The 15,236-nt window shown below is 36.8% G+C and overlaps 1 protein-coding gene across 17 annotated transcripts in view; it reads left to right on the forward strand.

Annotated features, from left to right (window-relative positions):
• The window catches only part of LOC147635865 (uncharacterized), a 101,224-nt gene extending 99,110 nt beyond the window's left edge, over positions 1-2,114 (forward strand). For 11 of the 17 annotated variants that reach the window (XM_086801228.1, XM_086801237.1, XM_086801227.1 and 8 more), the window contains one exon: positions 1,679-2,114. In XM_086801228.1, the coding sequence (XP_086657354.1) occupies positions 1,679-1,840 (162 nt within the window). In that variant the 3' untranslated portion in view covers positions 1,841-2,114. The remainder of the gene's footprint in view (positions 1-1,678) is intronic. The other 6 variants (XM_086801231.1, XM_086801230.1, XM_086801235.1 and 3 more) reach the window with 1 other exon arrangement.
• The last annotated feature ends 13,122 nt before the right edge of the window (positions 2,115-15,236 follow it).

Consider the following 15,236-nt stretch of genomic DNA (forward strand, 5'->3'; position numbering starts at 1 on the left):
AGGCTGCCTGCTTGTGAGGACCTTTTGAAGCAAGGCCTGAAAACACTTTGGAAGCTTTGGACGGAGTCATGACTGTCTTTCATGGCTATGTCAGCCCATCTTCGACCCCTAGTGTGGTATGATTGTGCAAAGCTGTAATTAATGGTTGTCTTAAAGTGTGATTAGTCAAGTTAACTACGTAAGTCTTCTGAGAATCACGCTTCCTGTTACATTTGGTCCACTTTGTTGAATCATAGAGTATGAGAACAAAAGGTCTGTGGCATTTCTTCATGAGATACACTTTCAGACATTCCTTACATGTTTCTTTGAGAGCATCAGATGGTGTCGAGCTCAAGAGACAGATAACTAGGGGACTCACGTGCACCCGATTAAGGCACACAGAGAGATTGGGAGTTTCCATCTTGATGTCCAAACACCGAACTGTTGCTAAACACCCGTGGACGATAACACACACAACCCATCAAGACTCAAGCTCAGCAAAAGAGACCACTCTCTATGCAATGCTGCACCCGGACACACACCTCGGTGACTGTGGACCAATTTTGATCTTAAGTCAATCCATGAGTATGGATCCCCTCATGTCTGTCATTGGATGAGGTCTTGAGATGGCTTTGCAAACATGACGCTTTGACATATCATGCCTTCATTCTCCATTGTTGTCTCCTGGGCATACCTCTTTGACTTTTTTTTTTCATTATGCCTTGTTTAGGTATAATGCCCTATGCATCTCCTACTATAGTACTCGCACATTTTTTGTCTCATGGGCGACTTTGGTCCCCAAAGAAATTAATATATACCCTCTCTCTCTTTCTCTTTGTCTCTCTCCTGGCATGGATGGAAAAAACTCATGGATTAGAGACTAAGGGCATCAATGCTCAGATGGAAGCAATGTAGTTTTAGTGCATTGAAGTAGAGAAGCAAGCATTTGTAAAATATATGGTCCCTACTACAAACCCAGCAACCAAGCTGATGAAAATGAAAGGTGGTGGCTGCCCTCCCAACCCCACACACGCACAAAAAGGAGGAGAAAAAAAAGAAAATCGTAAAAAAAGAAAAATCCTCAGGGCTGATCACATAAAGTCAAATTACCCGGGTTTTTTACGAACAAATTGGGCTTAAATATGAATCTATTTTTTTAAAAAACCTTTCCAAAGGTATTGATCAAAAGCAGTCCCTGAATTTCCTGTCCGGCCACACAGCCTGTTGTCCCCCACCCCACCCCCGCCCGCCCTCCCCGTCCCACACCCCCCCCCCCCAACCCTGCTGTCCACCGACCACCCAAACTTTCCATGGATGGCCTGAACTTCTGATCCAGCCACTGGAGGCTGGCCACCTTGGTTGTTCAGAACACTTTTGCAGCCCAGCTGATGGTGACCATGGGTTGGATGTGTGTTAACAAACATGGAGTGTGGTACTATTATCATTGGCCACTCGATCAATACTTAACCTCGAGATGCATGTCAACAAGTCTGCAATACGTCTACACAAATCAATATATTGAAAGAGCGCTCAGCAAAGGCAGAGCTGTAAGGAGAAGGGGGACCATGCTTCGGCTTTCCATCTCTCTTTGGAATAGATGTTTCTTTGTACTGGCCAAATTTGGTGACTGCAATGAAGTACCTTGTAGTGGAGTCTCTCTTCAGCCAAAATCTTCTAACTTAACCGTGGTGATGTGTAGCAGGGGGAGCATAGACGGAAGCATTCAGCTTCTCCTGTCCCTGGTCCCATTCTAATACAAGTTCACGAACTAGCAGCACAGAGGGGCCAGTCTTCATCTGCAAATACCGATAGTGGGATCAGCAGAAGTGGGCGCAGTGTACCTAAAAGGCATCTAATTTGAGGGTGTTTTATCCATTTTGCATTGTATATAGATATGACACTTCAATGACTAAACGATCACTGCAGTGCCTGAAACCAAAGACATTGAAGTATTGGCCGATTTGTAATAATGTAAATGTTTTTTTTGTAATATGCTGTCACAATGGGGAGTCGCGAACTCTTTTATGATATAACCCTCTCTAGTGTATGCTTGGAGAATTTCAATTCCTTGAGCATTTTAATGGTCTGACACATTTAGAAAAAAGTTAATTATATTCTAAAGTTTGGCATGTGTAGCACAGTTGTCACTTTGTATTTATTGTATTTTGCCTTTAGAACTACAGAAAGCAAAAAGTATTTTCAAGTCTTCTGAAGCAAAGCTAGAGCTTGGTATGTGGCTTCCTTCTTAAGATCTGTTTCAAAATTTTTTCCCTTTGGTTTGTGAAACCAAGTCAGCAGCTTAGTGGTGGCTTGGATATTACTTTTCCAATCTATTTTTGAAGCAGCTTAGTGGGCTTAAATAATACGTTTTTCTTTCTTTCAATGGAGCAAGTGCACCTTAGGAAGTATGCACACGTTCATCCCGTGCTTCTTGGTACTTGCTACGTAACTAGCTAAGATGGGACTTGATTTGGGGTGCACGCTTGGCAGAAGAGTGAACCAGACACAAGAAATACTTTGAATGGAAATTTAAAACAAGTCGAGCATCTGTCGTTTGAGTACATTGACAACAAAAACTAGAAGTTGATATGAAGAGCTGCACAGCACCACTGTATTGAGCTGGTACAGAATACTCTTCATCTTTTGTGTGTAAGCCCACCCAACATCTTGATTGGTAGACATCTCTACCAGCCTGAATGTTATGAGAGAGAGCAAAAACTCTCACCCGTAAATAACATCTGGGTGTGTAAAGGAAGCTATATCAGCTTCAAGATGCTACAGAAGTGTATACTGATATTAACGTTGAATGCAATACTTATAGAGGTGGTGATTGGTGTGGAGATGTTCATAGTGGAGGTCTCTGATGTGAGCACAACTGCAAGACTGGAGGCTGCAAATAGTCCCTTCCCTTGGGCTTTTACTTACTCCCAAGAGGTTATTCGCATGCACCCGATTAAGACTGGGTTGATGCCACCAAAATTGAAAATCTTCCTTCGTCCCCAAGGAGATATATAGCAACATGTTTTTCTTGGTACTAAAGGGTCAAAGCTTCGAAGGTAAAACGACCCCCATTAATGTAATAGTAGCGATTTTGTCCATGTCCCTAGCTAGGCACATGGTGCTTTTTTTTTTTTTTTTTTTGGCTATGGCCGCAACACCAATGGCGGTCCCTCGGGATCTCCGTCCGAGTGCCAAATCCACACTGGCGTCTCACAATGAAGTCATTCATGGATCCACTTGCAAGCTTTCGTCTTCTCACTCGTACGTCTACATTCTTTTACTCCATGCATCCTTTATTGTTGGTTAAACCTAGATTAAGGTTTTGTTTGGATGTGCTCCCATAGGTGAATGAGAGGTTCGTACTCCATGGTATTAGTGTACTAAAGAGGTTCAAATGAGGAATATTGCTCAAAATAAGCACTTATTTAATGAAATAGCAACAAAAAAAATGTGAATATCACTTGTTATTTTCTTTTTGTAAAATTCAGCAATATTTTAGACCCTGAACGTGTGGCACATTAACTTTGATCATTTGTAAAATAATAGTGGTTATGTAGTCACGTGTGTTAAAACTCCAAAAGGTATTGTTTCTTACCCCTAGAAATAGTATTTATGAAGCTACTATTTCTTGGCTCGAAAATAGCAGCCATACAAATCTTATTTGTAAACCTAAATAAATAGTAATGTGCTCACTAGCTTTTTAGAAATTGTATCCACTGGCATTGTGGTGGATTGGTGAAGGGGGAACATAAGGAATGCAAGAGACCTAGGTTCAATCCATGCCCACCACACCCACGAGGTGCAAGCCTAAAAATGACATTTCTTTTTAGTACCCTCTCTTGCAATGTGAAACACGTTTTTTAATTAAAAACAATTTATGCTTATATGGCTATTATTCATGTATCTACAAATAGCAAGTATTAGCCACCAAAGGCATAGAAAGAGTAACCCCTAGATCCTTCTTTTTCTTTGGCATCACCATTAAATAATGTAAATGTGTGCAAGAGTAAAACAATTCAAAGGTTCTTGTTAGGTTTTGAGCCTTACGTGCAGGTAAATAACATTATTATCTTTATTTGGCAAAAAATCTATAAGGATTGCAACTTTTTAGCATGTTTGACAAATGCAACTCCTCCTTTCTCTCTCTCTTTCTCTCTCTCTCTCATGAGGAGCCTAAAGGTGGGGGGTTGCTCTAGGATGAGCAATGAGACGTCATGAGCTAAGGAGCTAGTGGGGGGCGCTCTGTTGTGAATCAACAAGAGAAGCAAACATATTTGTGGTGTTATTCACTCTATTTGTGTCTTTTATTACTTAATGCCCACTATTGGAGGGATAATTATAATTTATATCCTAAGGTTTACAAAAGGTTGCCCTAGTTCTACTCCTCCCACTCTTGCGCCTTTTCCTTCTCCTATGGGACCTACAATTTTATGCAGTTTCTAATTTTGTCCAAGTCACATGGAGAGGTCATTATAAATTATAGAGAGAGAACCTATATCAATGGAGCATGCACCTTGTTGTTCTAGCTCAAGAAAACCTCCTTAAGCTCCCTCCCATAGAGAATTCCCATCTCATTCCATGCATGCGAGCTAGAGACAACCTAACCTCCATACGTCTCAAGCCTTTGTATATACATGTGTGTGTGTGTGTGTGTGATTTATATAGATACATATATGTATGTATGTGTGTGTGTGTATACACACACACACACACATACTCCATGTGTAGACAATGATGCACGAAATCAAGGTGATTAGTCTAATGAGCTAAGTTCTTTATGATAATTAATTAATAAATAATTATACATTTAATTTGGCCTTCTCTAGAAAATAATAAAATGACAAAAAAGAGCATTTTGATGTCCTATTCTCGACGAAGATCGAGGGAGGGAGCTAAATATAAGATTATGGAACCTTATATTAATCAAGGTGGTAGTTAATATACAACATGACTTTTAGTGTGAACATTTATACATTAAAGCTTTCAACCTTACCATATCACCAATAGCCCTAGTTAACTAATGCAACATATATTTAAGTTGTGAACATTAACAATATGTAGCTTGCATCAAAAAGAGGCCAAGTGAAGCAAGTGCTACATGATAGTAATTCAAATAACTTTAAAGCCCGAGTGAAGACTTTAAGGCAATGTTGAGTCCATAAGCATGTATTGTCATTCAACAAATCATTATTAGAAATTCTATCCAATGATACCACAATAAGGCCAATATTGGCCAAATTTCTAAAATGAAAGCCTATGCAAGCATTATGGCATAAGCAATGCTTCCAATAGCCTCAACGAGTTCCCAATGGCAAGAGGGAATGGCCAATTTTTGAGAAATTAGGGTTTCTTAAAGAAATCCCTAAATGCCATTGAATCTTGCAAGAAATCAAGATTTGGCAATAGCAACTCACCAATGGCCTTTAGAAAACACCAATGCTTGGAGTTGATGAAGATTTTCCCTCTCTTTGTGTAGATTTGTGAAGAACTTTTTCTCCCCTTCAAGAAGGCTCCAAAATCACCAAGATCTCCAAGAAAATTACCAAGAATGTCTTCTTTATCCTCCCAAAACTATTGCTAGACTAGAGAAGCGAGCACATAGTGCACCATGGCAAGTACATGAACCAAAAAAATTTACCTCTCAGGCTGAAATTGCTGCCAGTCCTATGTGAGATTAGGAAGAAAAGATCGAACAAAGTAAGCTCTTCAATGTGACCCTAAGCTATTAGGTGGTGTGCCTAATGGTTCATATACACCTTGGAAGCTATAAATCACCATTTCTAGGGTTTCTTGAACTCATGGAAAGAGGGAAGAAATTAGAAAATCCATGTTTCAAAAATACCTCAAAATGGTGCTCTATGCGTTACTAAAAATGTCCCTAACCAAAGCCCCGAGGTTGTGTGTGGAAACGACTGACCCTAGGTATGGAAAGCTTGAAGAAAAGTGGAAGAGAAGGTAAAAATGTAATTATAAAAAAATTAACACTAATCGCTCCCACTTAGTTCAAATTTGGTCCATAGCCTCAAAAGATTTGGTCCAATACTTACATTTGGTCCAAGAACCAAAGTCTCTCCAAAAATTTTACAAAAATCAATGAAACCATGATTCGAAACACAAGAGATCTAATACCAATTGAAATGGAGAAACCATCAGCTAAGATTTAGAACAAATCATTGTGGATTAGCATGCAATTAGCAAGAATCACCTATAATGCCTAAGTGATTTCCTTTCACCAAAGGATGGAAATAGCCTTCCATAAGCCAAGGTTTGGTAGCTCTAGGCTCCAATGTGCATTCCAAAAGTCATATGATCAAAAGTATCAAAAGATAAGAATGAAGATCCATGAGTCGCTTTCATAGAGTTAAGCTCATGCCCATGCCCTAACTATAGTTTCTACTTTATTACAATTTCACCATAAGGATTCACATTTTCAATAAAATCATTTAAATGTCCCTTTACTTTTAGAATAAGATAAGCATTCACTTCAAAAACATATTGAATCTATTTGTGAATTTTTAGATGGATGTCTGAGCGGTTTTCCATGCCTATCTCGATCTCATCCAATCTTACTTTCAAACATGGGCCAATTGATATAACACAATTGAGGACAGTTGTTATCCCGGGTAGGAGAGATGTTATGGTTTGTCCGTCCGTCCTCTGTGGTTAATTGGGGACGCCTAATTACCACTATGTTCATAGCATGGCACTTGGGTAATTTCGAATATTCCATGTGTAAGATATATGAAATTAGGAATGGCTAGAACTAAGTGTTGGATTTAATACTTATGTGATGTGTAACTTTAGCATGTGTTGCTAATGTGAATGTGTTTGAATGGAAAACTTGTGTAGGTTGGTGAGATTGACGGGCTTTGTGCTCGTAAGATGGAATGGCTGGGACGACGTGATGGCAAAGATTTGGCGTGAGTAATTACCAGGAAGGTTTTTTCTCATCTTTGGTATTTTGGTCATAGTATCTACTGTGAGATTTTGTATCATTGTTGGCCGCCCACTTTTGTTATACTTGGGTGTGGACTTATTGATTTTGTTACACGTGAATTAGCTCTTGGGGTTCTTTATGTATATTTCCTTTAGTAATTTAGATGGAAGAATTTATCTTAGCTTTTGGTTAAAGCAACTCCCATTTCTGTAAAAGGCAAGCCCATTAAGCGTGCAACTATTTTTGGCATGTGGACTATTTTTATGAATAAAGCATAAATACCCAAGAAGTGGGAGGATGCCGACACTTCTTTGGGGAGGGGGGGAAGATTGTACCCAATATTGTGTTCAAGGTGATGTTTATTCTATTTTTTAGTTTTTGTTTTTTATTTCGATTTATGCTCATCTTGTCAAATTAAATTAAATTCTATGGTTTAGTCTTTGTTGTATTTGTGAGTTTTGTATTATTATTTAAAAAGTATTTGAAGATCTTGTATTAAAATCGGCAAAAAAGTGGAATCGGTCCATTCAACAATTATATCGGTTGATTGTAAACCTAAAAACGATCCTAAAAACAGGCGATTACACCCAAAAAGGATTCGAGGTAAAAATGATCACAGAAATGAGCGATTTTATCTACCTTAGTGACGTGGTTTAAAAAAGGAGTCATATCATTTGGTGATTGGACTGTTGAAGCGATCCAATTGTGAGTATAACTATTTGAATGTGAAAATGAAGTCAACTATTACTATAGCTGAATCGCTTGGTGAGGAGTTAAATCACTAATTAGAAAGGACTGAAATAGAGTTATTGCTTGAAGTAGAAGAGTCGATTTGAGAAGAGGAAGCCTCCTTCACTATTCACAGAGAAAGAAAGCTTCAATGGAAGCTTTTTAGGAAAAGCTTAAAAAAGAAGCACCTCAACTTGGAGTGATAAAGAGCTGCACAACGACTTGATAAAAACTAAGTAAAACAAGTTTTAGAAAGCTTGAATGCAAGTTATGGAAAGCATGAACATATTGTAAGAAAAACTAGAAAATAAGGAATGGAAATCTTTGCTCTGATACCACTTTTAGCTCACACAGAATGGAGAGCTGGACTCTTACACACACAATGCTCAAAGACAAGAACATATCGGGAGAGAGATTGGTAAGCTCAAAGGAGAGAGATGAAAATCTCTACAAGTACAAAGAGAAAATATAAATAAGCAAGCAACTCTAAACTGTGAATGAGGTTGCTTATATACTACTAACCCTAAGGTGCCCATTCACACTTGGATGGTCATGGGAAAACTCCCAGTGGGACAAAATTGCCCATGTCATAAGTACATGCCCTCACATTGTAGTACTACTAAATGTCCTAACATTTCCATGCGTCTATTTTGCATTTTAATTATTAACTCAACATTTGTATGTGATGCATCATTTGACTTTAAAGGAATCCACGTGCCTTGCATTTTTAATCCATTTTTTATACACAAATTACAAGTATAGTGTGATTGGAATCCACATGCCTTGCATTTTTAATCCATCTTTTATACACAAATTGTAAGTATAGTGTGAAAGATTGAACTTGAAACAAGCACTCTGCAGCTAAAAACATATCCCTTGTGTAACCCCCCATGAATCTCCTCATAGAGTATTAATTTTTGGTGTTTAAAATGCTTTACAAAATTTTTATCTTTGTTTCTTACACAAATTGTACGTATAGTGCAAAAGATTGAACATGAAAGAACACTCTATATAGCGATAGCGAAAACACATCTCCTTTGTAGATTCTTTATGTAAAAACCCCTCATGAATCTCCTAGTAGATCATCAATTTATGGTGTTTAATGCTTTACAAGTGAACATTCCTTTACTTTGATAAGGGTGAAGATGATAAAAACATAGAAACAAAAATATGTGGAGGAACAATCCAACTTAATGCAACCATTCTTGAAGCTCTTGAATATCATGCCACATCTTTTGTTTCAAAAACCCAAATACTTGGTAATAAGATCCACTCTGGAGATTCTAATGGAGGGGTTACAAGTAACTCCAACTTTCCATAACCATGCTCAATGGAGGGAGCCACATAAAGAAACTCATAGATGATCGATCTTTAACCTTATCACTAAATAGAGAGGTAGTAGTCTTGCTAATGAAATAATAGCTCATCCACGCTTGTATAAATGCTTCAAATGTCCATGTTAAGCTTTTATATGTTGGTCCTCCACCAACTTAGAAGGAAACACATCTGTAATAAAAGAAAAAACTTTGTGAAGACATTGTGAGTGAATCCAATTAACTATGTTTCGCATAGAAATAAATAATCAAGAGGGAATCTAGATAATGTTTACCACTTGTCATGTGAAGACATTGTGAGTAAATCCAATTAACTACGTTTCACATAGAAATAAATAATCAAGAGGGAATCTAGATAATGTTTACCACTTGTCATTATTATTTTTGTGAGTGAATCCAAAGTAATTATGATCTAACACTGTGGATTGTCTTTGAGTATCGATCATAAGTTCGGAACAACGAAGGTGGACATTGGACGGAATAATCTAGCCATGCACATGTGTGCAAAATAATTAATTTTGTATGGTTTGGCCCATTGTACATATGTTGGGAAAGATTTATTTTCGATAAGATACTTTACAAGCATTGGAGTATGGTTCAAATTTGTAAAAGCCCAATTTTGGAAAAGCTATGCTATTTATGGTTCCACGGGCTAAATTTATAAAATATAATTTAAATACTACGTGTGGGAGAGGAGCCACACACGTTAGGAGGGAAGATTGCACCCAATATTGTGTTCTTGTCTTTTTATGCTCTTGGGTTAAGCTATGGTGTCTATGGTTTATTTTCTTTATTAATCAATTTGTGGAATATTCAAATCTCCATGTACCAAAGGTCATGTAACACCTACAATGCGCCTAAGTTCACATATGGAGCATCTCAAATTGCTAAACAATTCATGGAGCATGTATTCAAGTTTCATGGATTACCACTCAGCATAGTGTGTGATAGTAGAGACACCAAGTTCATGGGAACTTTTTGGAGATCTTTACATGAGAACATGGACACACAAATCATTCCATCTATAGCCTATCACCCTCAAACGGATGGGCAAATGGAGTGTACTAACAAGTGGCTTGAGGTGTACTTGAGACACTATTGTCATGATATACAAGCTTCATGGGATGAATAGTTGGCTCTTGCTGAATTTTGTCATAATTCAAGCAAGCATATGAGCATTGGGATGTCTCCTTTTGAGTCTCTTTATGGTTATCAAGTGCATATGCCATCCATAGCTTTTCAAGAGTACAAGGTGGTTAATCCTTTAGCCAAAGATGAATTGGAAAGGATCAGATAGTTTCTTCAACTTTGCAAATACAACATGAATAAGGCTCAAGATGTCATGAAGGCTAATGCGGATGAGCATAGATGCAATGTGAAGTTTCAAGAGGATGACTATGTGTTGTTGAAGCTTCCAAAGAGCCATCATAATATTCTCAAAATCTCCACCAACCCAAAGTTTTCTCATAGATATTATGGGCCATATTTGGTACTCAAGAAGGTTGGTGACTTGGCCTCCAAGCTTGATTTTCCCACTTCTACAAGATCCATAATGTATTTCATGTATCCAATATTAAGAAATTTGTGGGGCCTATACCTCAAGTGACGGAGGAGCTTCCACCCATGGACGAAGAAGGGAAAATCATATATGAGCTAGAGAGGATTATTGTGAAGAGAATAAGAGAATTGAGGAATAGGAGCATTGAAGAATTCCTCATCAAATGGAAGCATTTACGAGGCTACATGGCAACCACTTTCTTTTTTTTTTTCAACTGGCCTTTGACCCAAGATCCTCCCACAGTTACCAAATTTTACCGTTCGTAGACCATAGACAGCCGTCCACAAGCCCTTATTTATCCACTAGTAGGTGATGCCACTGAGGAAGCACCAAGGGGGGTTTTGAACCTAGGACCTCTTAGTTCTAGGCAAACACCTTCACCACTTGAGCTATCACCTCATTGGAATGGCAACCACTTTCTTATGTAAGACAATAAGGTTTATCTATTGAGGGTGCTTCTTGACCATGTGGCATGCTTTTCTTCAGATTCACAAGGGTTTCATGAGGAAGTATATATGCTGGAATTTTCTGGATAAATTTTGCAGAAGTTCATTTGAAGGCTTCTTCTCATTGCTATTGGACTTCCATGGTCATCATGAGTGTATACATTGAGGAGAATGTTGGCTACTTAATCGATGCATTTTTAGCCTATTATGAGCTCATTACCATCCTCTCCATTGATATATATTGGAGGATGTATCCAAGTGTACATAGTGCAAATTTTGAGGATAAAATCTTTGGGCAAGGGATGGTTTATAATAAAGTAAGAACTTTAGTTAGGGCATGGGCATGGGCTTAACTATAAAAGGGTCTCATGGATCTTCATTTTTACCTTTTGATACCTTTGATCATATGACTTTTGGAATGTACATTGGAGATTGGAGCCTAGAGCTACCAAACCTTGGCTTATGGTGGAAGGCTATTTTCATCCTTTGGTGAAAGGTTAAATCACTTAGGCATTATGTGTGATTCTTGCTAATTGCATGCTAATCTAGATGACGATTTATCCCAAATCTTACCTTATGGTTTCTCCATTTTAGAAATGAAGTAAATACATACCTCCATCGTTGTAGTGTGGTTAAAATTATCTGTCAAAAACAATTTTAAGACTCCAAAGACTTGTGAATCGTTATGCATTTTATGGGTAGGAAATATAAAGTTCTTGAACACAATTTATGAGAAACTTCACATTTAAAATATAAATTGATTATGGATATTTAGATGAGAGAAAATTACCTTGAGTTGAGAATTGACATTCAAAATTTAAGCACACTAGAAACATGAATGTAATGAATGACTAGCATCAATTTTAACAATCTTAATTGATAAAAATGAAAACATGAATTTAACTATTTCATGATAATTGTCTCTTGGAAATCAAAATAAAAGGTTTAATTTGTAAACGAGTTAATGTCAAAAGACTACTAGGGATAGGTCATATGTGATATCTTAAGTTCATAAAGAAGGTCTCTAAACTTAAGAGGACTTAAGGTTTGTACAATCTTTCAAAGAAAGAGTTGTGATCATGCACTTGTGCTAGTGGAGTTCCATGCAAACTGACATCTTCACAAAGAGAATAAGTTAATATTTTTAATACATCTTCTAGTGTCTCTAATTCAAATTAGGCCAAACAAAATAAACTTGTACATGTTCTCTTTCTAGCAATGGATAAAACCTATGGCATAAATTTCATTGAATCTTGTATAAGTACCTTTATAAGGTATTTATAGTAAGTGTCTCTCAAATTTGAGGAAAGCAACCTTTAGTCATATTTTCCCAATTACCATATAAGTTTAAAAAGAAGTCTCTATTTGGTCTTAATATCTCATGATGGAAGATTCTGGTAATTGTTTCACCATCTCTTGGTTTTTATAGGTTTAGACTGATGCTTTGGCAAGGGAAATAAAGGTATAAATATACATAAATTGTTTAACAGCCTCGCATAAAAATTATGGGTAAGGTTTTGTCAACTTAAACGTTACTCCAAAAGCTTTAAATTTGAACAAGACTAACAGGTTTTGAAATGGTTTAAATAAATAAGTCTAAATGTATATAGTTAGCTTAATGTCAAATGACATGATGATAAAAAGATTAATATGCATTTGAAGTTATGATAAAAATAAACTTGAATAATAAATATGAAACTTGGCAATCATAAGATTGAGTCAAGAGTAAGAAGGTCACACCTTACATTATTTCGATTACAATGATGTTCTATATTGAGAATAATAATTCATTGGGAATTAGAAAGAAAAATGAGAAAGCAACGTGAATTTATTGGGAAAATATGTAATTTTTCTAAACTATAAATATCTGAAAAGGTTACAAAAATAATTGAAGTAAAGATTTGATAAAGCAGAATGATACTTGGAAATTTTACCGAGGGCAAGAGGGTGCCAAGAGCCTCATTCATATAGTCTGAAGATATGATGAGGAAAACTATTCATAAGATGGGTAATGGTGATAATTCCATCCATATAGATGGAATTGGGAGAGGATTAAGATTATTGAAGGTGGTTTTTGGAGGAAGAAGGGCAATTTCTCTTCAAAAAGAGTGGTTCTCTGATCAAAGTTGATATTAAAACATATCCCTTGATCTAAATCTTGATCCACAGGCTCAAAAAATTCCCATAACCCTTCAAACTTTCGTCCATGGTGGGTTCTAGAGTCTTTCAATACTTTACCCTTTGGATTTTAGTGAGCTTCTCCCTATTCTTCGAATCCAAGGACCCCTGTGCTCTGATACTACTGACAGAGGATCTTAAAATACTTTTTGAAGAATAATACAAAACTCACAAATATAACAAAGACTAAACCTAATTTGACACAAGATCTTGAAGTACTTTTTGAAGAGTAATACAAAACTCACAAATACAACAAAGACTAAACCATAGAATTTAATTTAATTTGACAAGATAAGCATAAATTGAAATAAAAAACAAGAAATAGAATAGACATCACCTTGAACATAGTATTGGGTGCAATCCCCCCCCTCCCCCCCCAAGAAGTGTCGACATCCTCCTAGTTCTTGGCTATTTATGCTTTATTCATAAAAATATTCCATATGCCAAAAATAGTTGCACGCTTATGCATGGACGTGCCCTTTACAAAAATGGGAGTTGCTTTAACCAAAAGATAATATAAATTCTTCCTATCTAAATCACTAAAGGAAAAATACATAAAGAACCCCAAGGACTAATTCACGTGCAAAAAAATCAATAAGTCCACACCCAAGTATAACAAAAGTGGGCGGCTAACAATGATACAAAATCTCATAGTAGATACTACAACCAAAATACCAAAAATGAGAAAAAACCTTCCTGGTAATTACTGATGCCAAATCACCAACCATTATGTCTTACAAGCACAAAGCCTGTCAATCTCACCAACCTACATAGGTTATCCATTCAAACACATTCACATTAGCAACTTATGCTAAAGTTACACGACAACACATAAGCATTAAATCCAACAATTAGTTTCAGTCGTCTCCCTAATTTCATACGTCCTAACGTGGAATATTCGGAATCACCCAAGTGTCATGCTATAAACATAGTAGTAAGTAGGCATCCCCAATTAACCATAGAGAGACGGACGGATAAACCGTAACAGATTCTACTGTTTGACTGATTTCACTTTTTGATTGATTCCACTTTTTGCTTTATCTAATCTCATGATTCAAAAAGCTGGATTGTTCACAGCCATTTAATCCTACCTCAACGATTTCACTTTTTTGTGATCATCTAATTCTACTTTCTTAGTTCGATCGATTCAATTTTCTTGGATCACCTAATTCAACTTTTTAGGATCATTCGATTCAACCTTTTTAGGATCATTCAATTCAACTTTTCATATCAATCAATCTACTTTCTTGAATCCTACGAATCTACTTTCAAGGACCATCCTCAATAGTCTGCAGATTGATCATTAGCACTAGCAGAGTTTAGTTCAAGCTTTATTTTTGTATCTTTCCTTCTAAAATTCACCAATAGTAGCCAGGGATGGAAACAACTATACAAATGATTTGTTTTGTATTTTCTACAAAGAGGATAAGTTAGATGTGTCAAATTAATCTCTTTAGAGTTTTAAGTTAAAAATGTCCTTGTTGTAAAGGACTTATGGAGTCATGTAAGTGGTGACGAGCTTGGCCCTAGCATAATTACACCTGTTACTCCTCAAAGGGGTCAAGGCCAATAGATCCGACATCAAGTTCCTCAAACTATTGTTGACCACAAAAGATGGGATTCACATGATGCTCAAGCTTTAGCATTGATTACATTACCAATTAAAAAGTCTATTGTTTCGTAAGTTTACTCTTGTAAAACATCCATGCTTGCTTGGAACACTCTACAAATTATGTATCAGGCTAAAAATGACGCAAGGATTGCCCATCTTAGAAGGGAACTTGAAAAATAAAAAGCAAGAAAAGGGGTCCATGAACATTTAATAAAATTATAGGACTTGAGAGAGCAACTTCTCAATATTGATGAAGTTATTCATGAAAAGGATATGATTATAACATCACCCTCTTAACTCATTGCCTGAATCTTATTTAGGTTTTAATACTTCCCTCTAGCTTTCTTTGAGAGGCAATGCAACCCCTCTTATCTATCAAAAGCTTGTTATCTCATTGTTGCAGGAGGAACAATCCAAAAAGAATATCTCCGAGAGTTCCAACAATGATCAATCTCTAGTAGCC

Source organism: Cibotium barometz, chromosome 8 (genome assembly GCF_041138505.1).
Source record: "Cibotium barometz isolate CiBa-2024 chromosome 8, ASM4113850v1, whole genome shotgun sequence".
Lineage (NCBI taxonomy): Eukaryota > Viridiplantae > Streptophyta > Polypodiopsida > Cyatheales > Cibotiaceae > Cibotium > Cibotium barometz.